At 44.3% G+C, this 26,289-nt stretch overlaps 1 protein-coding gene across 5 annotated transcripts in view; it reads right to left on the reverse strand.

The window, feature by feature from the left end:
• Window positions 1-26,289, reverse strand: part of far1 (fatty acyl CoA reductase 1) — a 120,061-nt gene that overhangs the window by 18,417 nt on the left and 75,355 nt on the right. For 3 of the 5 annotated variants that reach the window (XM_068046658.1, XM_068046654.1, XM_068046655.1), the window contains exons 8-9: window positions 26,213-26,280; window positions 22,449-22,620 (exon numbers count right to left, since the gene is read on the reverse strand). In XM_068046658.1, coding sequence (XP_067902759.1) covers window positions 22,449-22,620; window positions 26,213-26,280 — 240 coding nt within the window. Of the gene's footprint in view, window positions 1-21,452; window positions 21,625-22,448; window positions 22,621-26,212; window positions 26,281-26,289 lie in introns of all 5 variants that reach the window. The other 2 variants (XM_068046659.1, XM_068046656.1) reach the window with 1 other exon arrangement.

Genomic DNA, 26,289 nt, shown 5'->3' on the forward strand with positions numbered 1-26,289 from the left:
CAAGAGTCAGCACTCAGCTGCTCTGCAGTTCACCCTGACGAGTGAATAATCCACACGGACATAGCCATAATATCTTCAGGACTTGGGAAGGTTTATCAGATCGATCGACTTGCTTGCATCACCAGACAATCACCAATCTGCTCGAGGACCTCAGGCAGTCAGGACAATCTTTCATTCTTTTGTATCTAATTTGTGTTGCTCAGGGTTTCCTGACCTCCAGGATGCTGCACAATATTGCTGAAGATGGTTCTGATTAACCCATTATCGGCCTCACAAACCATGTTTCTCAGACACCCTGGTGTTGAATACTGCCAGCCTGACCTCAGGAGCCCACTGGAGAAGACCAAGTTATTTGAAGAGTAAAGACGTCTCTACCTTTTCAAGTGAATCTATTTTTCATCCGGACGTCGTCCACACATGGCTGGATACTGTCCAACTGGTACTAAGAATGAGAAGAACAGACCCTGCAAGGGAACAGACCTCGCCTCCCAGGACAAAGAGATCAAAGTGAGTGTTATTCACGGGCGCCAGTGCCAGATCCAGACAGTAAGCTGAACCATTCAGATCTGGATCTTGCCAGCTTCTGTTTGATGGTCTGTCTGTTGAGATGGAATGCCCATCACATTAGGGTATAGCAGCAACATGTCATTCAGGGGCAATGCTCATGTTATCATGTCTGTCCTGGTCATTTAAGCGTCTATTCCCATAAAGACACCTTCACCCACCTCGGCCTCAGTACTACTTGGTCAGTTGCCAGCAGTGTGTGCAGAATGCCGGAATAAAGATCAGCTCCATTGTCAGCTCCTCTTCATTCTTCAAGTGAAAGCATTTTCCACCCACCTGGTTGTCTCCTGAACTTTGTGGGGACTATTTGCTTTGTTTTCTTTTCCTTGTTCTGGGGTGTCTTAGGCTACGAACAAACTGAGTTCTACACAATAACACAAGAAATAGGAGCGCAAGTAGACCATCAGGTCAATTGAGCCTGCTCCGCCATTCAATATGATCATGGCTGATTTTGGGCTGGAATTCCACCTTACTGCCTGCTCCCCATATCCCTCGATTCCCTGCGAGACTAAAAATCTACGTGACTCCTGACAACGCAGCCCAGCGCCGACGTCAGAGCGCTCCCAGCTTTGCACATGCACAGAACGGACCCTTGCTGGCAGTATGGTGTTGCGTATGCACAGCCTATGTCAGCACCCGCCTTGCCAAGGCTAATTTGCTCATTCATGCAAAAATGTCATTCACGTACGGCAACGTCTGCTGGCCTCTCACGTTGCACCTCGCCACTTCTCCCCCCTCTGCCACTTGCTCCCCACTTCACCACCCCCCACCCCAACCTACTTTTGGACCATTTGCTCGCGGCCTCGCTGCTTCCTCCCCTCTGCTCTGCCTCTCCTTCCTGCTCCCTCCCACGATCGCCGCCTTTCTACCACACACAAGGTGGGGGAGGGGGGAAACGAGAGAGTGACAGAATAGGTGGGGATGGGAGGGAGACTGCGGGAAGGAGTGGGGAGCAGACTCAGAGCAAAGGGAGGAAGCGGCAAAGCCGGGAGCAAGGGCCCACAAGTTTGGGAGGGGGAAAGAGATGTGGCGACACAGGGAGCAAGTGTTGAGCAGACGGGCGCGAGAAGCAGTGGTGAAAAGAAGCGGGATTGCAGCCACTGTGGCCGTTTGTGTTTCATTTGTTTTTGTGATAAATTGAGCAGCGCCATCTTTATTACCGGCAGCTGCCAAAAACGTCTGACGTTTCAGAGCATGAGGCTTCATTTGTGCATGTGCAAGAACTGCACCACCTAGTGGTTACATTGTCAGCAAACAGCCAAAAGTCTATCTATCCCAGCCTTAAATGTATTCAATGATAGAATGTGCTAAAAATTAACACTACCCAGAAGCAAGGGAAGGAGGGGAAAAGCATGTGGGTGTGCCAGGCAAAATTAGTACATCTAAAAAATGTCTTCAAAGGGAGGTCATGCCTTGAGACACTTTCCACAGACAAATCGTGCCGATGCATCCCGATAGGTCCACATTTCCCATCATTTGGAATGTCAATGTTTGGGAGCTGATGGTTTCACCCAATCATTTCTGGCTCAGTACCCGAGGTCCAATCCAATGAGCGCAACACAGCCAAAAGGAGCGGCATCAGCTCCCAACAAATTTAAAGGTGAAAAGAAATAGGGGGCCATTTTTGTTCAAACTGCAAAGACAGAATTGGGAGCTCTGGACAAGATTCAAGTCATCACCGAACGTTAGGGTTGTGGGCGCTGGTAGAGCACTGAACTGGAAATCACTGGAGACCAGGCTTCAAGGCAGTTTGTTCAGATGGTAGCAGCAAAGTAGAAGTAGAAAAGCAATTGCTTTGGAATTCATTGCCGTATTGGGGCCAGAGGGATCTCCTGAGCTAGTTTCAATCACCTAAGGGCATGAGAGGAATTCCCTGATTTTTATTTCCCCAAATCGGCCTGGGTTTTAAATTATGAGGTTCACCTCTCTCAGGAGGTTACATGGTCTCAGGTGGGGTGAAGAGTTTGTATATTGCTACGGACAAGACACCGCAGTTGTATGGGACTGGCTTTGGAGAGACCAGTGCATCTTCTACAGTTGGTAATAAACATGGAATTAAATTTAACAAACTTACTCTGCATTGTCTGATTTGTGTATGGATCACAGCAAAGAGGAAGAATTGAAGTCTCCAACGGGCGTTAAAGAATGAGGATTGTCCCTAGGCTGCGTGAACTGTCTGAGCAACACAGCAGACAGGGCCCAGAGTCAACTCGAAGTATACACATACAGAAGACAATCAGTGAATAAAGACCATCAAGCTCATCCCATCCAGTGGACAGCATAACCTCGCCATTCCACCACCCAGCAATGCCATCACAGGAAAAGCCTGAGTAATTGCTCTCCAATTCCAAGGCGCCAACAGACCAATGTTGCTCCTGGTACCTCACAATCTAACCCAGAGTTGTCCAACATAGGTCAATGGGCCGGAATCTGGCCTGCTGAAGGTTTCGATCCAGTCTGCCAATCCTGTGTAACTGACAGCGGGCTGCTCGTGGCTTGGCTTTGATAAACAGCTCTCCTATTAAAGTTTAAGGAGGTAGTCGAGCCCTGCATCTGATGAAAGGCAGACGCCAGTGATAGGTCACTGTCTGTGACAGACAGCGGGCTGCCTGACTTGGGTGAGCGTTGATTGGCAGTTTGCGGTGCAGGTGCGCTAGGATCAGCAGCCCCTGTAACTTGTGGGCAGCTCAGGGAGTGAGCGAATGAATGAGAATGGCTGCTGTGGGGGAGAGGGAGACAGGCTGAGGGAACAGCAGGAAGTGGGTCAGCACACAGCCAGAGATGTGAGGCGAAGCAGCACTGAGGGAGCAAACAGTGTCAGGCAGCCCTTTAAACCAGCACCGGCCCAGGGAGGGAGATGTAGAGAGGAGAGAGAGAAATCAAGATCACTCCTGACAAATGGACATCAATCCGAATACTCCGCATCGCTACATCAAGTGTGCGTGCAGATATTGACTACTTGTGCAAGCAAAAACAATGCCAGATATCTTACCATATCTGTGTTCAACATACTGATGAGAAACTAAGTTAATAAATTAATCTTCCCATTTAAAGCTTGTTGACAAAAATGCACATTTTTTTCGTTGTTCTGAATAGTAGCAAGAAAAATTTACAAAGCCTTCATTCTTCCGAAATTTGCTCACCAGTCTCTGACGTAGGACAAAAATTCTAATGTGGCCCCTCACGCGAAAAGGTTGCGCACCCCAATCTAAAGTAACCACAAACTCCCTGTGACTGGCAATGTCCTCTCAGAAACCAGTCAGGTCCCCCTTTTATAAGGACTCTAATGATCCCACACTAAGCACATTTTACAAATGTTTGTTGCAGAGCATGACAACTCCATGATAAGTCTGAGAATTGTATAGCGCAGGAGAACTTTTGCCCCATTATGCCTTTGCCAGCTCTTTGAAAGAGCTATCGAATTAGACCCAGTCCCTGCTCTTAATGCATAGTCCTGCAAATTCTTGCATTTCAAGCAGATATCCAATTCCATTTTGAAAGTTAAAATGGATGGAATTCTGTCATGTAATCCCAAAGTTCCAATAACTCCATTAACAAATCCCATGTCAGTAAAAACTGTATTTGGTTTATTCAGTCACTAAAGAACCAGTGGCATTTTCAAATGCCCAGGAACACCTCCAAAGATCACCTCCAAAATCTAATTAAACAAACAAGTTGTAAATTGGTACAAAAGAATAAAAGGGAAGGATTTTGGGGTGGGGAGGGGGGGGGGGGGGTAAGAACATGGAAAGACTGGCATCCTTACTCAACCATGTATTGAGAAAGAGCTTTAGTTTAATTTTAGAGATACAGCACTGAAACAGGCCCTTCGGCCCACCGAGTCTGTGCCGACCATCAACCACCCATTTATACTAATCCTACACTAATTCCATATTCCTACCACATCCTCACCTGTCCCTATATTTCCCTACCACCTACCTATACCAGGGGCAATTTATAATTACCAATTAACCTATCAACCAGCAAGTCTTTGGCATGTGGGAGGAAACTGGAGCACCCGGAGGAAACCCACGCAGACACAGGGAGAACTTGCAAACTCCACACAGGCTGTACCCAGAATTGAACCCGGGTCGCTGGAGCTGTGAGGCTGCGGTGCTAACCACTGCGCCGCCCTGTTGTGTGTTGAGTTTCCAACTCTCCAGGGATTAAAAATTAATCTCCTGGACACTTGAGCAAACCCAGTAAGACAAAGCAATGGGGCATAAAAAAAATAGTGTTTCCTTTGAACGCATTTGTTCATTAATAATAAATCTCGGAGATAGGGCAAAAAAGGCAGTTAATCAGAGAATACAGACACAAGGTAACTGGCAAAGGAACTGGGGAAGATGGAGAAGAATTATTTTCGCACTAATTTATGATCTGGAACTCGCTGCCTGAAAGGGTTGTGGAAGCAGATGCAGGAATAATTTTCACAAGGGAACTGGATAAATACTTGAATGGGGAAAATTTGCAGGGCTACAAGGAAATGAGACAAATTGGATTTTTTTTCAATTTATTCACAGGCTGAGGGCATCATTGGCAAGAGCAATATTTGTTGCCCATCCATAATTGCTTAAGGTGGTGGTGAGCCACCTTCTTTAACTACAGCAGTCCATGCGGTGAAGGTACACTCACAATGCTGTTAGGGAGGGAGTTCCAGGATTTTGACCAAGCAACAAAGGAACAGCAATATATTTCCAAGTCAGGATGGTGCGTGCTTTGGAGGTGGTGCTTTCCCACACATTTTGATAGCTCTTTCAAAGAGAAGGCACGATGGGCTCCTTCATTCTATGACCTCATATCAACAATTTTGCTCACACAATATCCTGACGATACCAAGCTAGGTGGGAATGTAAGCTGTGAGGAGGACACAAAGATGCTGCAAAGTGATAGACAGGTTAAGCGAAAAGATAAGTAGGTGGCAGATGCAGTATAATGTGGGGGAGTTTGAGGTTATTCACTTTGGTAGTAACAGAAAAGCAGAATATTTTTAAAAAGGTGTGCAAGTATTGATGACCAGAGAGACTTGGGTGAACTTACACCAAGAACACAAAGTTCGCATGCAGCTACAGCAATTAGAAAGGCAAATGGCTGAGTAAATTGGGTCTATTTTGGGAATAGATGGATACAGTCCCCAGAAGTGCAGAAGATTTTAGTTTAGGTAGGCATCAAGATCAGTGCAGGCTTGTAGAGCTGAATGGCCTGTTCCTGTGCTTTTTTATACTCTCTGGAATTTAGAAGTTTGAGAAGTGATCTCACTGAAACATACAAGATTCTGAAAAGGCTTGACAAGGCAGACATCCTGAGGTTGCTTCCCCTGGCTGGGGAATCTATAACACGAGGGCAGAATCTCAGGATAAGGGGTCAATCCTTTAGGACTGAGGTGAAGAGAAATTTCTTGACTCAGAGGGTTGAGAGTCTTTGGAATTCTCTACCCCAGAGGGTTGTGGATGCTCCATCGAGTGTATTCAAGACTAAGACACAGATGTTTGGTGTCTCAGACATCAAAGAATATGGGGAACGGGCAGGAAAGGAGCTGAGGCAGAAAATCAGCCATGGTCATACTGTACAGCGGAGCAGGCTCGAAGGGCCGTATGGTCAACTCCTGCTCCTATTTCTTAATTTCTGAAGTCTATGGCCTTCTGTAACTTCCTGCTCCCATCGATACATCTTACTGTACCCTCTTAACTTGGTAATGTGCAAAAAGACAAACAACTCTCTTCCTTCAGCCAAGTCATTAACCTATTTGGTGAAAAGCTGAGACCCCAGATAGATCCCTGGGAAGCACTACTTAGCACAAACTTGTCTTTACACTCCACTAACTTCAGTGACTGACAGCGGAGGCTGCAGCAACGGGAACAGCAGATGTTGGAGACTGAGAATTTTGCTGGGAGCAAGGGAAACAAAGAGGTGAGAGAGCAGTTAAATGAAGTGACAATGTCAGATGTCATATTGATTGGGGGATCAACACAGGGGAAATCTGGAAAGAGTGAAGATGTATGGTGACTGTTTCCTCGTGGACAGATGATAGAAGTGCTGGCATTGGAGCAGGGTATGCTGATGAGACAAGTGGTCAGATATGGTCTTGTGAGATCATAACCATGACCACGAAGCTGTCAGATTGTCACCAAAAACCCAATTGGGTAATAAATATTCTTTAGGGAAGGAAACATAACAACCCCGCAGTCTGGCCATTTTACAACTCCAATCCCACGGCAAAATGGTTTGACACACAGCTGCCCTCTGAAATGGCCCAGCAAGTCACTTAGTCACATAAACACTCTACCAGCCAATGTGTTCCGTCACCTCACAGCAACTAGGGATGCACAATGAGTACCTTGCCAGCACTGCACCCACATCGAGAATTTCTTTTTAGACTAAAGTTGTGGGTTCAAGCTCTACTTCAGGATTTCAGACTAACATAACTTTTTGTCTCTCTCTTCTCTGGTATCACCTCAGTGAATCTCTGACTCTTCCATACTTGAAATGGCCCAGTGAGCCAGTTGCATCAAAAAAAAAGAAAATCGATATTCTACACAGACGGTAAAAGTTTAAGTTTAGTTTAGTTTCGAGATACAGCACTGAAACAGGCCCTTCGGCCCACCGAGTCTGTGCCAACCATCAACCACCCATTTATACTAATCCTACACTAATCCCATATTCCTACCACATCCCCACCTGTCCCTATATTTCCCTACCACCTACCTATACTAGGGGCAATTTATAATGGCCAATTTACCTACCAACCTGCAAGTCTTTTGGCTTGTGGGAGGAAACCGGAGCACCCGGAGAAAACCCACGCAGACACAGGGAGAACTTGCAAACTCCACACAGGCAGGACCCAGAATTGAACCCGGGTCGCTGGAGCTGTGAGGCTGCGGTGCTAACCACTGCACCACTGTGCTCATCACCAGCATCTCAACGGAAAATACGGATATGCAATAAATGCTAGTAGCGATGCTCACATCCAGTGAGTTAATTTTTTAACAAGTCACATTAACCACCAAATCAGTTGAGAAGCAGATAAGCACCTTTAACATAAGCAGTAGATCTGATCAACTGAAATAATCAAGAGTGCCAAGCCTGGGATGAGGGAGCAGTACCACAGGACACGCGCAATGCCAATATCATCACCCTCGAAAAGAACAAGGGTGACCACGGTGACTGCAACAACCACCGTGGAATCTCCCTGCTCAGCATAGTGGGGAAAGTCTTCGCTCAAGTCATTTTCAACAGGCTCCAGAAGCTGGCGGAGCGTGTCTACCCTGAGGCATAGTGCGGCTTTCAAGCAGAGAGATCCACCTCTTCTCCCTTCGCCAGCTACAGGAGAAATGCCGCGAACAACAGATGCCCCTCTACATTGCTTTCATTGATCTCACCAAAGCCTTTGACCTCGTCAGCAGACATGGTCTTTTCAGACTACTAGCAAAGATCGGATGTCCACCAAAGCTACTAAGCATCATCACCTCATTCCATGAGGATATGAAAGGCACAATTCAGCATAGTCATCAGACCCCTTTCCTATCCTGAGTGGCGTGAAACAAAGTTGTGTTCTCACACCTACACGGTTTGGGATCTTCTCACTGCTGCTCTCACATGCGTTCAAGTCTTCAGAAGAAGGAATTTCCCTCCACACAAGATCAGATGGCAGGTTGTTCAACCTTGCCCATCTTAGAGCTAAGACCAAAGTATGCAAGGTTCTCATCAGTGAACTCCTGATGATGATGCTGCATTAACGTTACACACTGAAGAGCGTCTCCAGAGATTCATGGACAGGATTGCGTGTGCCTGCAACGAATTTGGCCTAACCATCAGCCTCAAGAAAACATCATGGGACAGGATGTCAGAAATGCTCCATCCATCAATATCGGTGACCACGCTCTGGAAGTGGTTCAAGAGTTCACCTACCGAGGCTCAACTATCACCAGTAACCTGCCTCGCGATGCAGAAATCAACAAGCGCATGGGGAAGACACCCGCTGCTATGTCCAAGAGGGTGTGGGAAAATGGCGCACTGACACAGTACACAAAAGTCCGAGTGTTTCAAGCCTGTGTCCTCAGTACCTTGTTCTACGGCAGCAAAGCCTGGACAAGGTACGTCAGCCAAGAGCGACGTCTCAATTTATTCCATCTTCGCTGGCCCCGGAGAATCCTTGGCATCAGGTGGCAGGATCGTATCTCCAACACAGAAGTCCTCGAGGCAGCCAACATCCCCAGCATATACACCCTACTGAGCCAGCGGCGCTTGAGATGGCTTGGCCATGTAAGCCGCATGGAAGATGGCAGGATCCCCAAGGACACATTGTACAGCAAGCTTGTCACTGGTATCAGACCCACCGGCCAGCCATGTCTCCACTTTAAAGATGTCTGCAAATGCGACATGAAGTCCTGTGACATTGATCACAAGTCGTGGGAGTCAGTTGCCAATGATCGCCAGAGTTGGCGGACAGCCATGAAGGCAGGGCTAAAGAGTGGCGAGTCGAAGAGACTTAGCAGTTGGCAGGAAAAAAAGACAGAAGCGCAAGGAGACAGTCAACTGTGTAACAGCCCCAACAACCAATTTTATCTGCAGCACCTGTGGAAGAGTCTGTCACTCTAGAATTGGCCTTTATAGCCACTGCTTCACACACTACTTACCACCTCCAGGTGCTTACCCATTGTCTCTCGAGACAAGGCCAAAGGAGAAGGAAGATGATCTGATCAACTGGTCGAACAGGAAAGCTCCACTGCACCTTAGCTTTGGAATCATCAGCTTCCACATGACTGCAGCCCCTCCCATCACACCCCCAAACTGGAAAAATAAGCTAGTCGAGAATACTTAATTGCCTTTAAAAATGACTTGAAAGGAAGACTTACATTTATACAACACCTTTCACAACCTCAGGATGTTCCAAAGCTCTTTATAGCCAGTTAAGTACTTTTGAAGTATAGCCACTGTACTACAGTAGGAAATCCAGCAGCCAATATATGCACAGCAGGATCCCATAAACAACGTGATAATGACCTGATAATCTATTTTAGTGATGTTGATTGAGGGATGGAGAGATTGGCCAGGACAACAACTTGTATTTATCTCGTGCCTTAAATTTAAGAAAACGCCCCAAGGTGATTAACAGGAGCATTATAAAGTAAAATTGGTCACAGCCACATAAGGCGATACTAGGGCCAACGGCCAAAGGCTTGATCAAACAAGTCGATTTTAAGGAACATCTTAAAAGGAGGAAAAAGTGGCAGAGGGAGGTAATTCCAGAGCTTAGGGCAGAGGCAGCTGAAAGCACAGCGAGCAATGGTGGACAGTTTAAAATCGGGAATACGCAGAGCAGAACATGCATCTTGGACACTGGGAAGAACTTCCTCGCTCTTCGTTGAATAGTGCCATGGGTCTTTTATTGAGAAGGCAGACCTCCAACAATGTAGCACTCACTCAGTATTGCGCTGGAGTGACCGCTAGAAGGGGCAGGCAGTCAGTGCAGGAATCCCCTGTGGCTATCTCCCTCTCTAACAAATATACAGTTTTGGATACTGTTGGAGGGGGATGGCCTATCAGGGGAAAACAGCAGCAGCCAGAGCAGTGGCACGACGGCTGGCACTGTTGTTGAGCAGGGAGGGACAAAGCGCAGAAGAGCAATAGTTATAGGGGACTCTATAGTCAGGGGCACAGATAGGCGCTTTTGTGGACATGAAAGAGACTCCAGGATGGTATGTTGCCTCCCTGGTGCCAGGGTCAAGGATGTCTGAATGGACAGGGGGCATTCTGAAGGGGGAGGGTGAACAGCCAGACATTGTGGTACACATCGGTACCAATGACATAGGCAGGAAGAGTGACGAGGTCCTGCAGGGGGAGTTTAGGGAGTCAGGTAGAAAGTTAAAAGACAGGACCTCTAGGGTTGTAATCTCCCTGTGCCACGTGCCAGTGAGGCGAGAAATAGGAAGATAGTGCAGCTAAACACGTGGCTGGTGTAGAAGGGAGGGTTTCAGATATCTGGACCATTGGCATCTCTTCAGGGACAGATGGGACCTGGACAAGAGGGACGGGTTGCACCTAAACTGGAGGGGTACAAATATCCTGGCTGCGAGGTTTGCTGGCGTCACTCGGGAGGGCTTAAACTAGTGGGGCAGGGGGGTGGGAACCAGAGCAGTAGGACAGCAAGTGAAATAAATGAAGGGGAACTAGTAAATAAGGCCAGTTAGACTAAGAGGAAGAGCAGGCAGGGAGATGTTGCGGAGCACAGCGGGACTGGTGGTCTGAAGTGCATTTGTTTCAATGCGAGAAGTATAACAGGTAAGGCAGATGAACTTCGAGCTTGGATTAGTACTTGGAACTATGATGTTGTTGCTATTAGAGAGACTTGGTTGAGGGAAGGGCAGGATTGGCAGCTAAATATTCCAGGATTTAGAAGCTTCAGGCGGGTTAGAGGGGGATGTAAAAGGGGTGGGGGGAGTTGCATTACTGGTTAAGGAGAATATCACAGCTGTGCTGCGGGAGGACACCTCGGAGGGGTCGTGCAGCGAGGCAATATGGGTGGAGCTCAGGAATAGGAAGGGTGCAGTCACGATGTTGGGGGTTTTCTACAGGCCTCCCAACAGCCAGCGGGAGGTAGAGGAGCAGATATGTAGACAGATTTTGGAAAGATGCAAAGGTAACAGGGTTGTAGTGGTGGGTGATTTTAACTTCCCCTATATTGACTGGGACTCACTTAGTGTTAGGGGCTTAGATGGGGCAGAATTTGTAAGGAGCATCCAGGAGGGCTTCTTGAAACAATGTGCAGATAGTCCAACTAGGGATGAGACCGTACTGGACCTGGTATTGGGGAATGAGCCCCACCAGGTGTTCGAAGTTTCAGTAGGGGAGCATTTTGGGAACAGTGACCATAATTCCATAAATTTTAAGGTACTTGTGGATAAGGATGAGTAGTCCTCGGGTGAAGGTGCTAAATTGGGGGAAGGCTAATTATAACAATATCAGGCAGGAACTGAAGAATTTAGATTGGGGGCGGCTGTTCGAGGGTAAATCAACATCTGACATGTGGGAGTCTTTCAAATGACAGTTGATTAGAATCCAGGACCAGCATGCTCCTGTGAGGAAGGAGGAGAAGTTTGGCAAGTTTCGGGAAGCTTGGATAACACGGGATATTGTGAGCCTAGTCAAAAAGAAAAAGGAAGCATTCGTAAGGGCTGGAAGGCTAGGAACAGACGAATCCCTTGAGGAATATAAAGACAGTAGGAAGGAACTTAAGCAAGGAGTCAGGAGGGCTAAAAGGGGTCATGAAAAGTCATTGGCAAACAGGATTAAGGATAATCCCAAGGCTTTTTATACATATATAAAGAGCAAGAGGGTAGCTAGGAAAAGGGTTGGCCCGCTCAAGGGAATCTATGTGTGGAGCCAGAGGAAACGGGCAAGGTACTAAATGAGTACTTTGCATCAGTATTCACCAAAGAGAAGGACTTGGTGGATGATGAGCCTAGGGAAGGGAGTGTAGATAGTCTCAGTCATCTCATTATCAAAAGGGAGGTGGTGTTGCGTGTCTTGCAAAGCATTAAGGTCGATAAGTCCCCAGGGCCTGATGGGATCTACCCCAGAATACTAAGGGAAGCAAGGGTAGAAATTGCTGGGGCCTTGACAGAAATCTTTGCATCCTCAATGGCTACAGGTGTGGTCCCAGAGGACTGGAGAATAGCCAATGTTGTTCCTTTGTTTAAAAAGGGTAGCAAGGAAATTATAGGCCGGTGAGCCTTACATCAGTGGTAGGGAAATTATTAAAGAGGATTCTTCGGGACAGGATTTACTCCCATTTGGAAACAAACAAACTTATTAGCGAGTGGCAACATGGTTTTGTGAAGGAGTTTTTTGAGGAAGTGACAAAGATGATTGATGAAGGAAGGGCAGTGGATGTTATCTATATGGACTTCAGGAAAGCCTTTGACAAGGTCCCTCATGGCAGACTGGTACAAAAGGTGAAGTCACACGGGATCAGAGGTGAGCTGGCAAGATGGATACAGAACTGGCTCTGTCATAGAAGACAGAGGGTAGCAGTGGAAGGGTGCTTTTCTGAATGGAGGGATGTGACTAGTGGTGTTCCGCAGGGATCAGTGCTGGGACCTTTGCTCTTTGTAGTATATACAAATGATGTGGAGGAAAATCTAGCTGGTCTGATTAGTAAGTTTGCGGACGACACAAAGGTTGGTGGAGTTGCGGATAGTGATGAGGATTGTCAGAGGATACAGCAGGATATAGATCGGTTGGAGACTTGGGCGGAGAAATGGCAGATGGAGTTTAATCCGGACAAATGTGAGGTAATGCATTTTGGAAGGTCTAATGCAGGTGGGAAGTATACAGTAAATGACAGAACCCTTAGGACTATTGACAGGCAGAGAGATCTGGGCGTACAGGTCCACAGGTCACAAAGTGGCAACGCCGGTGGATAAGGTAGTCAAGAAGGCATACGGCATGCTTGCCTTCATCAGTCGGGGCATAGAGGATAAAAATTGGCACGTCATACTGCAGCTGTACAGAACTTTAGTTAGGCCACACTTAGAATATTGCGTGCAATTCTGGTTGCCACACTACCAGAAGGACGTGGAGGCTTTGGAGAGGGTACAGAAGAGGTTCACCAGGATGTTGCCTGGTCTGGAGGGCATTAGCTATGAGGAGAGGTTGGATAAACTCGGATTGTTTTCACTGGAACGACGGAGGCGGAGAGACGACATGATAGAGGTTTACAAAGTTATGAGCGGCATGGACAGGGTGGATAGTCAGAAGCTTTTTCCCAGGGTGGAAGAGTCAGTCACTAGGGGACATAGGTTTAAGGTGAGCGGGGCAAAGTTTAGAGGGGATGTGCGAGGCAAGTTTTTTTACACAGAGGGTGGTGAGTGCCTGGAACTTGCTGCCGGGGGAGGTGGCGGAAGCAGGTGCGATAATGACATTTAAGAGGCAACTTGACAAATCCATGAATAGGATGGGAGTAGAGGGATATGGGCCCCAGAAGTGCAGAAGGTTTTAGTTTAGGCAGGCATCAAGACCGGTGCAGGCTTGGAGGGCAGAATGGCTTGTTCCTGTGCTGTACTGTTCTTTGATTCTTTGACTTACCCCTTTGTCTTAGTTCCATCTCTTTTAATCTAAATTCCCTCTCGTCTCCTTCACTTTCTCTCTTAAGTTCAAGTTTTCTTATTGCTATTTCTTTCTCTTCTTAGCCACTTCCACTGCAACATCCTCTGACTTGTTATCTTATTTTAAATGTTGGGCTATTTTGTTAATTATCTCTGCTTTTTTTAAGCACCTCATTTAAATTCTAACCCCAATTTTGCTGCCAAATTTTTTATTTTATTCTTAACTTTGTCAAGTCACTGAGGGACACATTCTCCTTTCCCAGAAACTCTGCAGCAACTGATGAAATAAGAGCAGGGCTGAGATCCATGGAAACTCTCAGGGGTAAATGGTAGTGTGGAATTCGCAACACAAACAGATCAGCCATGATCTTATTGAATGGTGGAGCAGGCTAGAGGGGCCAAATGGCCTACTTCTGCTCCTAATTAGTATGTTCATTATGCTAATGGCATGATACAGCCTTTACCCTATTCAAGAAACCTGGTTCCTTGTATTTTTCTCTTTCAAATTATTGCCCATATAATTCACGTAATTAGTGTTGGATTTGGATCCCAGACGAGCCCCAATTAATATGTTATGACCCAGGCGGGAGTAATGCAGTCAATTCAGTCCCATTACTCCACAGTTCACAGCATATTAAAGTTTTCCACCTACCAGAAATTAGCCAAATGACACATTTTAACCCCCAGAATAAAACACACCAACCAGGTATCTTTAAAGAACAAATTAACTATTGATTACTAAACTAAATCTTAAACAATATTAAGATAAATCTATGTCTGAAAAGCCTTTATGACTTATTCCCCTTAACCCTCATGCACCCACACATACATTCAACAACCAACAGTTTTAAAAATGATGTTTTAAATTAAAGCTGTTTGAAATTAGTAAATAACTGGGTTGTAAGTCTTGGTGGATTATGTTCCCAGTTCAATGAGGCGTCCCAGAGTCGAATAGTCAGATGCCACTCAAAGTCTTCAGGCGAGTTTGAAGAACAGTCTGTAATGGATAGGCATTCACAGTACTTCAGCTGCAGTTGGCAGCACACAGATCTTTCAACAAGGAATATAACAGCAGGTCTATTTAGATTTTGAACTAGCAGACTATTAATAGAAACTTTACTGAGTTTGCAGAACTCCCAGAAACACGAAAGGCAATGGAAAGTCATTCCTGAGGCACAGACTTCCTAGAGATGGGAGTAAAAGTGAATTTGCTACCTCTAATAATGCATATATTGCTTTCCTGAGGTCTTTTCCTCTTTAGGTGAAATATAGCCTGTAGGCCAAAGTAGATTCACTGCTGAGGGAGACAAATCCTTCCTTCTAGGAGCATGTCTAGCAGTTCAAACCGGTTCTAGCCAGTCTTTACACACAGTCAAACTGATACAATGCGGCATGTGACCTCTTATTCTTGCTGTTGCTAAGGCAACAGGCTTGCAGCTCGCACATACTGTCTTCAGAGACAAACAACTCCGTCTTAAAGGCACACAGACTCCCTTCTAGTTTTTAAACAGAAAAAAATCACTTCTTTGACCGCAGTAAGAGGTGGGGCTTATTAAGTACAGAGAGGGCGATATATGCTTAGAGACACAAGGCAAGGCTAAAATACTTAAGCACTTTGTAGCAGTGTTTACTAAGGAAGAGGATTCTGACAAAGGATCGGTAGAGGCAGAGATGGTAGAGATGATGGATGCGGTGAAAAATGACAGACAGGAGGTACTGGAAAGGCTGGCTAGGCTTAGAGTGGATGTCGCCTGATCTGGATGGCTTACATCGAAGGTTGCTGAAGGGAATGGGGGGTTGAGATAGCAGAAGGGCTTACCATAATCTTCCCTAGACACAGAGGATGTGCCAGAGAATTGGTCAGTGGCAAATGTGACACCCTTACTCAAGAAAGGATGTAAAGACAGTCCTAGTAACTGCAGGCTAGTTACTTTATCAGTGGCACATAAGGTTTTAAGAAATAATCAAGGGAAAAATTAAACAAGCACTCTGATCGGTTTGAGCTAATTAAGGAGAGTCAGCAAGGATGTGTGAATGGTAGATCGTGCTTGACTAATTTAATTGAATTTTTCGATGAAGAAACAGAGAAGGTTGATGAAGGGAATGCAATGGATGTTGTCTATTTGGACAATAGGAAGGCACTGACAAAGCAGTGCATAAAAGGCTAGTTAGCAAAATTGAGACTCAATGAACAGGAGGATCAGTGTCAACTTGGATTAAAAAATTGGCTTAAGGACAGAAAACAGACTGGAGGATGGTAGACAGTGCTGTTCCCGAAGGGTCAGTGCTCAGACCATATATAAATGACTTGGATATTCGAATAGAGTGCAACATTTCAAACTTTGCCAAAGATACCAAACTTGGAGGTGTGGCAAACAAAGAGGATGATGCAAATCAACCGCAACAGGACAGAGATGGGCTAGCAGAATGGGCAGACAAGTGGCAGATGAAATTTAATACAGAAGTGCGAGGGAATGCATTTGTGCAGAAGGGATAGGGAAATGGTACAGTTCTAAAGAGCATGCAAGGACAGAGGGACTTGGGGCTCATGCACATAGATCTTTGTAGGTGGCAGGACATATTGAGAGAGTAGTTAGCAAAGCATATGGAATCTTGGGCTTCATAAACAGAGGCATCGAGTACAAAAGCAGGGAAGTTATGCTGAATCTTTATAAAGTTCTGGCCCCAACTAGAGTTCTGTGCCCAGTTCTGGTCAGCACACTTCAAGGATGTGAGGGTCCTTAACAGGGTGCAGAGGTGGTTTACCAAAATGGTTTCAGGGATGAGGCATTTGAAAAACAAGGTTAGATTGGAGAAGCTGGGATTGTTCTCCTTCGAGTAAAGGAGATTGTGGGCAGATTTGATAGATGTGCACAAAATTAGTACAGTTTAGATAAGTTAGACAAAGAAAAACTGTTTCCATTAGCTGATGGTACAAGGACTAAGGGACAGAAATTTAAGGTTTTGGGCAAGAGATGCAGAGGGGACATGAGGAAGAACGTATGGGCTGAATGGCCACCTTCTGTGCCATAAATTACTATGACGTTTAATCTACATCCATATTAGAGCTTACTGCCCCCAACTATCCAAATCCAGTAAAAAAAAAACTAATTCTTTCTTTTGAAATCTCAATTCTACTACAAAATTTACTGTCATCTGTGAATTTTGTTACTGCTCCTTCATCTCCCTTCCAGCTCTCATCCCACTGCCAAAACACTTTTCCATGCTTTTGTCACTGTAAAAGCCATGTCCGTTCCCATTTGACAACCTTACTTCAATACTCCACAAGCTATAATTGCAGGAGGAAGAGGGTCATGTGTGGAGAGAAAGTGGAGAGGATGGAGGGGGAGGGGTGCAGACGAGAACAAAGGACAGAAAATGATTGGGGTGGGGGGGGGGGGGGGGGGGAGAAAGAGAGGTAAAGTATAGGGAAAGTGAAAGGGTGAGTACAAGAACCAGCAGCTGATGAGTATCTCTCCCACTTACGGTTTTTCTCCCCATAGCTCAGTATTTGTGACTTATTAATAACCAGTGACTCTAAAGGCCCATTGTTAAAACACGACACTTAGTGAATCTGTGAGTCTCAAGTTACCAGTGAAAATTCCCACCACAATTCCACCTACAGCAGTTAATGATAGGTTGTCCCACATCAGGAGGCTTCACATGATGGAATACATGTCCCACGTAGCAAATTTAACAACCATAGAAAATGCCCAGTCAGTGACTATCTACCTTGATGAGGGGGAGGTAAGCATTTCTCTTTCGGGTTTGAGTGCCAACAAGATGGTATGCCTGGCAAAGGAAGTGCAGAATCAAGCAAAGCTTCCTTGCCAGATTCAGTAATCTGCTATCTATTCAGATGCGTAAGCCAGGCATGTTTGCAGCACTTTAGCGTATTGTTAAGGACTGACCAGCCAGATCTAGGCATCAACAGAGCCTTGCAGGGGCGAAGGCCAGTGTTTCAGCTAGTGTTCTTTTCTGTGCGCAGCCTGTTTATTGCATTGCTTGGCAGATTACAGCATGTTGTGCAGCTGCACACCGGAGCAGTTTCAAGGGCATATTGGCTAGGACTCTTCCAACTTGGAAGGCTGCAAGGCAGTGCCTGAATAGCTTGGGTGGAATTGGTGGGACAGACAGCAGGAAGTGAGTAATACAGCCTGCTGGTAGCCTGTGCAGCTTTAGCTCATTAAACTCCAATAGAAAACCCTACATTCACTTGGGGAGCCCTGTTCCTTGTTGAGACAATGTGCACCTGAGATCTTAGAGTTAAGCTGGAGGCGTCTCTTGGGAGGTGGGGCAGGGGTGATGGTGGAGGGAGGATGCATTACATATCTAGCTGGGAGGGTTTGCAGTCTTGCTTCCAACAACTAGCTGACCAAAAACAAACTGCTCATGAATTAACAAACTGGAAAGTATAGAAATCTAAGTCAGAAAATCTGAAACTTGCAAATCCCACTTCCAATGACATCAGTTTGCAAATCTGTTTTCTAAAGCATGAGGTCATTGCACTAATGATTACTTTTCTTGGTGAAAAGTAGTGTGCTTACATGAATATTCACTAACATAAATATGCTGGAATCTCCACTGGACTGCATTTTTGTCCTCCAATTTCAATTTAAAAACTGGAAGCATCTCTCACACTGACGCAACCAATGTTCTATCAAAAAAAAAAATCGACCATTATTTTTAGTCCCTCACCCTCGCCACCCTGCCCCAGGGTGGCTCGTTTCGCTCAGAAGGTGGGACATTAATGTGTGTGCTGGCTTTGCACATTTATTAAGCAAAGTCAGCTGCTTAAGCTCAGCAGTAGAATCATAGCCTGCAAAATGGGGGATTCTGCTGCAATGACCAGGCAAATGGTTTTATCAATACAAATGGAAGCTCAAGACATGGATGCCAATCTCTCGCCATCCAAACTGAACAGCCACCAATGAAAAAAGCACTTCAAGTAGATAGCCTCCCTTTACTGTGACCTTCTGATTGAACCCCAGCTGTGCCACTGCTGACTCCCCAATCAAAACAACCAGAACAACTAATTAAACATTCCAGTACTACTGAGCTTCAATAAAAATAGTTCTGCATCTGAACTGAATTCAAACTACACAGCCATAATAGGGCACATGTAGAAGGAATGAATTTTTCTGACCCTGGAAGGATTCCTACAGAAGTTCAGATTTGAATAGAATTCCTTTTCCATTTCTGCAAAAGATTTATATCCAATGCTCCATTTGCACACCAGGATTAGCTGTCAGATAAGCTGCATCAGCCAATACACTATAGGCAGATCAGCTGGAGCTGATCTTTGCCAACTAATGCTATAACTGCTAATCCATCGGCTCACAGACAAATAAGACCAACAGTGTGTAAACAAGGACGTTGAATTTAGATAAGCTCACTTACAACACGGTAGAACAGTGCCACACTCTCCAATTACACCCAAATACAAACAGACTTGTATTTAAGTAAGGATTGAAGGAATGTGGACAAGTTTCCTCTCCAAATCAATCAGCTCCCTAAGTTGACCACTTTCTCAGTGATTAATTTAGTGAGGCTGTTGTATCAGACATCAGTAGCATAATATTTCTGTGCAAATAGCACTGACTCAGAGTGGGACACATAACTAAAATCCTAGCCTCTATGGATATTTGCACCACATCATTCTAATTTGCAGTTTCTGTCAGCCCTGACTGGGAAAATAAACATTCACCCTCCAAGTATTTGCCAACAGGGAATGGCACTGCTAACAATGATTGAGGGGCTGACAGCTCAAATTTTTTTCCCATAATATCTTATCTTTAGATGGGAGTTTATTTTTTTTAATTAAAATTTCTTTCTGGCATGCACAGGACAATTTAACTGGATAAACCTCCATGGACATAACTTATCTTTCAGCAACAAGTAACCTTCCATTCCCATGCCGTTTTATCATTCCCACATGACTACCTTCACAACAGCAGAATCAAGTTGGAACTAATTAACTCATGCCTTTTTTTTTTTAAAAATACTATTTTAAAAGGTTGCTCAGATCATAATTCAGATGTGACCCGATGACGAAACGCCACATCTGAATAGGGGAGGGAATGCAAATTAAGTCAATTTGTTGCTGTGCTCGAGGAATGTCATTTCTTTATCTCCCCCTCCCCCATACATCACTCTTAGAATCTCACGTGCAGCTACCTAATCTGTTACATATCCATTTCAACCTGCATCACGAGCAGCACTCCAGAGAATAATCGGTTTGACGTCTTTCCTATCCTTCTTCCTGACTGCCCAGCCCTGTGCAAGAAACCTTTTCACAACCATAATAGTTCATTCCTGAATGTTAACAACCACCAACTGCTCATTCAAGCGCCCACAAATTGATCCACATACCATGTAACATTTTTCACCCAGGCTCTCGCCAAAATACTATACTTCTAACTTCCTTCAGATATGGCCTCCGGAGTCTGACCTTGAACCACAACCTCGCTTTCCCTAGGCAAGAAAACTGTCAGGCTAGCTTCAAGCTTCAACTCTGCTCACCTCCCTTGGGCTAGCACCTCTTGGCTATCTTTCCTCTTCTGGTTACAATCGCCCAACACTCCCCCTGCTGTTACGGAATGAATTCGAGTGCTTCTCAACTATAGCAATCCATTGCTCGAATTTGAGAGTTTGACAATGGTCAAATTTCAGCGCATTTATCCTGTGCCGACTCATGTATGCGGAGTGATACACCACTCATTTCAAGTGGTACAACCTCTTAGGTTTTCAGAAAACATACTTGAAAGTTAAAATCTCTCATGCTTCAACATTCAAAAAGGTAACTTAGCAAGTACCTTTTTTGGATGGGTGGAAAAACAATGGACTGGCTGGCTCTCATTGTCGGAAGCATTTCAGATGAGACATTAAGCCAAGGATCCGCCTGCCCATTTCAGTGAAACATGAATACATAAAGGACCCCATGGCACTACCTACTGAAGAGTTCTCACCAGTATCCCAAACCACAGCCCTCCCTGAACCAACACTAGAAATCAACCAATCATGTGCTGTCAGACAAATCTTGCTTTGTCCAAGTTAGCTTCTGTATTTACTTGTAAAAAAAAATTACATAAGGCATCCCAAGTTCAAATTTATTGTTTGTCAATCAAATACTTTTAAACCTAAAGCAATTACAGTATGTTAATTGAGAGGAATCTTTCCCACGTACATCCAGTCAATTCCATGCCGGAAATCAATAGCGATATTTTGAACACCCCTACTGTAGAACATAAACATGAAATTTTTAACAAGTTCCTTCCTACCTTGCCGTATATTTTTCTTCTTTCTCCACAATCCCACCTGCCAAGTCAGGCAGGAGGCTTACTCCCAAACATTGATGCCATTCTCTAATGCAGCTGGTGGAAGAGGCCAGGAGTGGCAGGTGCTTGGATTTCACCCTCCCTCCAAACTAAGCAACTCGCCCCTTAACAGAGCTGCCCTGACCACACAGCCAAGCTTGGGGAACTGCACGTTGCAAGCTCTCACCCTGCTATTCTGGCCCAGCTACTTTGGTGTTAGATTACAGTGCTTTTACAAATGCATCTTAACTTTAACTTGAAAATCCCTAATAAAATTTGGAAGGGCCATTTAAGAGGAACATGCAAGTTTTTTGATTAAGATTAGTGCATTAACAGCTACCTTACAAAAAGTCACATAAATGCAAAACGTTAAACAGCATTAAGGACCATGCCACCAAAGCCCATGTTATATCAACTCCCAAAACATGTCCAATACAAAGGCTATTCTCCGCTGAGCTCTTCTTACCGGGGTTTGTGACCAGTCAGCCTGAGAATAGCATCATACAACAATGCAGGTACTGTATGACTGACAGCAATCCAATACTGATGCAAAATAGGGCTGGAACGAAGGTTTACATTTGGGCGTCTCATTGCCCGTTCTAAAGGATTCATCTTGAAGGACATATTTACATGATACTCTGCAGAGAGAATAAGCATTACTGTTGTTTTGAACGAAGCGTACCAGACACTCGTGGGATAGTGAAGAATTAAAAGGAAAATTCCAGGCTTCAAAGCAAAGTCACAAAATTACCACCACTTTGTCTGCAAATCAACAGGTTTCAAAGTGCATGTTCTCCATTCAGCCATGAATTGCATCAAATCAGATGCCATCATTATACTTCTACTTAAAATTAAATCAAGTGGGGATCAAAATGGTCTTTTGTTACACTTAAAACAAAAATAGGTGTACTTGCATTTCAACATACTAGGTGGCCTTCTGGGCATGTGTGACTATTCTGTGATCGGATGCAAGTTAAACTGAATTGGAAGACAACTTCTCCATGCCCATCTACAGGACATTATAATCAAGCAGCAATGGAAAACAATGCACTCACAAAACTTATTTTGTTACCCCTACTCCTGAATTAAGACTGAAATTTGTCTAAGGACTATTACGCTGGGGTGCATTAAATAGAAGTGCTATGAAGCCTGAAAAGTTCCTTTAAATGTGTAAACAACTCCCAAACACATCTAAGTTCCAAAGGTTTCAACAGTAGCTTAAATAGAACATTCTTTGTGCACCATTCTACACCATCCTTCTGGAAAATGTGTGACACATACTTGTGGATCTCCATTCAGTATTTATGGATGCTAAAATTAACCATCCTAACTGCAAAGACCCTTTGCACAGAGTATAGCTCAAGCATTTTTATTCAAGTAGATCGAAAAGATGAGCTTTTTGGTAAAACATATATTGCTTCATTTAAGGGTACAAGTACAGGGTAAAGCTAGCCACCATTACCTTGGTTTTCTTCCAGTAAGCCTGAGGTAGACATCATACAAGAATGCTGGGGCCTTATGGCTTACAGCAATCCAGTAGTGATAGATCAAGTGATTGGAGGTTAGATTTACATTGGGCCGTCTGAAGGCCTGTTCGAGAGGATTCCTCTTGAAAGTGGATATTACATGGTACTCTGAGGAAGAAAAGTTGCAGGACAGTATAATGATTTTTCGCATCTGTTCAAAACCTCTAGCGAGGCCAACAAGGATCTAGGGCTCTGTAGGAAGCTTGAGACCCACTGCACAGGTTCTCTTTGGTCACCACAAATTGGCACTAGTGCCAGAAATCAGCAATGTGATTTGACTGGCCAACAGACAATTTGACAGCAGCCATTTGGCAACCAGTTGACATGTGTCCTAATCAAATTTCTAAATGATTTCACTGATATTTGTCCCATTGTTGTAAAAAATGAACAAGGGTTAAAAAAGTGATTAAACTGATATATTAACCAGTGCAATTTTACTCAGTTCTGGCTGTACTCTCACTTGAATGATGTTAGTTTGGAAAAATAAAAATCGGACCAGACAAAACCAAGCAACTCTAATCTTGAAATAGTATATCTGGACTGGAATTTATTTTTAAGGTTTTTTTTTGAAAAAAAAAGAGTTCAATGCCAAATTGACTGCCCAATATAGAAACAACAGGGTATTTCACAGCTTCAGCAGACCCAGTGTCACAGGAAATGAAGCAAGATATTTGTTCACCAACCACACCCAAATATAAGTAGACTTTAACAACGTAATCCTACCATCTGCAGAATGACTAAGTAAAATACATCAAACTGTAGCAGTAGCATATGCAGACCATATAAATGAACTAAGGTGGCTTTACACATTATTGTAAGTGCTTTATTGTGCAGCAGCTATGTAATTTTAAAAATTCTTTCATTATTTATATGGGGGGGGGGGGGGTATGGTAGCAGAATAATTATGTTACTGAACTAATAATTCAGATGCCTGTGCTAATGATCCAGAGAAATGAAATCAAATCACAGCACAGCAACTGTGAATTTAAACTCAATTAACAAATCTGGAATTAAAAAGATTTTATCAGTAATGGGGAGCATGAAGCTACCAGATTGTTGTAAAAACTCATCTGGTTCTGCCGTCCTCACTTGGTCTCGCCTAGATGCGATTCTAAGCCCGCATCAACGCAGTTGACTTTTAAATGCCCTCTGAAACAGCCTAGCAAGCCACTCATTCATAGTAATGGGCCATAAATCTTGGCTTTGCCTGCAATACCCATATCCCATGAGTGAAGAAAAAAAATTCATGGGATGCGGGCATCAGCGGACAGGCCAGCATTTACTGTCCATTTGTAATTGCCCTCGAGTTGACGGTGGTGAGCCACCTTCTTGAACCGCTGCAGTGTGTACTTCCACAGTCCTGTTAGGGTGCGCGTTCCACGATTTTAACCAAGCAATGATGAAGGAACAAAGATATATTTGCAAGTCAAGATGAAAACTTGGAGTTGGTGGGTTCCCATGTACCTACTGCCCTCATTTTTTTTTTAAGGTGCTAGAGGTTACAGGTTTGGCAAGTTCTGTCAAAGGGGCCTTGGTGACCTGTTGCAGTGCATCTTGTAGACGATACACACTGCATTGGAGGTGATGGGAGTCAATGTTTAAGGTGGTGGATAGGTGCCAAAAAAGCATGCTGCTTTGTCCTGGATGGTATTGAGCTTTATTCACATCTTGTTGGAACTGCACTCATCCAGGCAAGTGGAAAGTATTTAATCGCATTCCTGACTTGTGCCTTGTAGATGGGCAACAGGCTTTGGGGAATCAGGTGGTGAGTCACTTGCCACGGAATACGCAGCTTCTGACATGCTCTCGTAGCCTCAGTATTTATACGACTGGTCCAGTTTCTGTTGATGCTTTTTGTGGACAGGACAGGACCTGGGCAATTTTCAAGTTTGGCAGGCAGATGCTGGAACAGCTTGGCTAGAGATGCAGCTAGTTCTAGAGCAAAGTCCACAGCACGGCAGTCAGGATGCTGTCAGGGCCCATAGCCTATGCTGCTGTAGCCAGTGCACTCAACCATTGCTCAATATCATGTGGAGTGAATCGAATTGTTGAAGACTGGTTTCTGTGATGGTGGGAACCGCAGAGGAATAGGCAGAGATGGATCCTCCACTCGGCACTTCTGGCTGAAGGCAGTTATTGACCCTTCAAGCCTCGTCTTGGCAAATATACGAAACCAGTCTCCCTAGTTAGCTGAAATAGGGGGTGAAAATGATCTTGGTCAGTAACACAACGCAAGCACATTGCAAATTGGCAGTCATTTTTACTCCCCACCTGATTTCCTCCTCCATCAAAGTTTTGTAGTACTGCCTTAGACTAATATCAACCCCATCATCTGAAAGTATCATGTGACACTGGCAAAATCAATGGCAGGAGATAAAAACTAAAACGGCACAAGGAAAATGGAAAAGCCTACATGATTTTATCTTGATGTATTACATGTATATGTAGATATAAAAATATATATACCTACACAAACATAGATGTTTTACCCCGTAACACACTACTCAGATGCAAACATTATACTGACGATTCCTTTAGAGAATTTCATTTTTTGCTTTGAAAATGAATTTCTTCAAAGTTTGTTATACAAGCTCTGTCATCTCCAAAGGAAGTCAAAATACCTAAGATCTAAAAATATGTAGTTTAAAAGATACACTTATCGACATATAGGACGGATGGCACATTCCTGCAAGTACAACTCATGTTCTGGGTCCTACATTACCTGCCTCAACCTCAATTACACTCAGTCTGTGACATTATTAATTTTTCCATTTGAAACTACACAATATCAAACAGAGGCAAGCTGCATCTAATGTGGGTTGGGGCGGGGGATGGTGTTGTTTAAAGAGTGAAATTATTGCCGACTGAGAAAGTTTGATGTATTTTAAGTATTTAGTCAGTTAAGAAAATTACATCTTTCATAGCATGTCAGTGAATATTTTATTTGTAAACCAACCAGTACCACTTTATAACTCTGTAAAACTTTATATTTGGACTTGAATTTCATCAATTTTGAGAGCAGCATGGGAAGATCACGCAAGAGGAACCACCACCTTTAAATCTAATGTACACAGGAGGACAGCTTTAACACAAAACAATCAGGTTGGGAACAACATTGCTGACACAAGCCTAACTTGAGATTCCATTAGCCGAAGAAAAGAGAAGGCAGTAAGGCAAGAGATTCGCTAGATCGAAATTTCATTTGGTTAAGATGGGAGGCAAATAAATTTGAATCTCAGCATTTTCAAAATTTTGCACACTACATTAAGACAAACTCAAAACGTGAAACTGTACTTTTCAACCTCATTCTATTATTTAAGTTGTAGTGGTGACTTTCTTTTCTGTACAAGCAGTGCCATGCAATTAACCAGAAATTAACTGGACCATCAATTGTTATGACTGAGCTCCATGGGTCATGAAACTAAAACAGGCTTCCAAATCATGCAGGAAAACTAGCCATGCATCAGGACATGTACACTTGGCATGTGGCATGTAAACTTTGGTAGTCTCAATTCTCCTCTTGCTTCATTTCGGTTAGAACAGATCAGAACTGCTGTATGCATAGTTGATTATTCCAATGCTACATTTCACCATGTTACGCTACACAGTACTATTGGACTAAAGTCACACTGCAATTAAGTATGCAAGCATTTAACATTGATGCAATGGAACGAGTATTTTACAATAAAGCACGTCATACCAACTTCACCCCAGTGGAAAGGATTGGTGCCGCCTGTAGTACAGTTGTAAACTAAGATGTTTCTTGGCCTGAAAAGT

This window comes from Heterodontus francisci, chromosome 14 (genome assembly GCF_036365525.1).
Source record: "Heterodontus francisci isolate sHetFra1 chromosome 14, sHetFra1.hap1, whole genome shotgun sequence".
NCBI lineage: Eukaryota > Metazoa > Chordata > Chondrichthyes > Heterodontiformes > Heterodontidae > Heterodontus > Heterodontus francisci.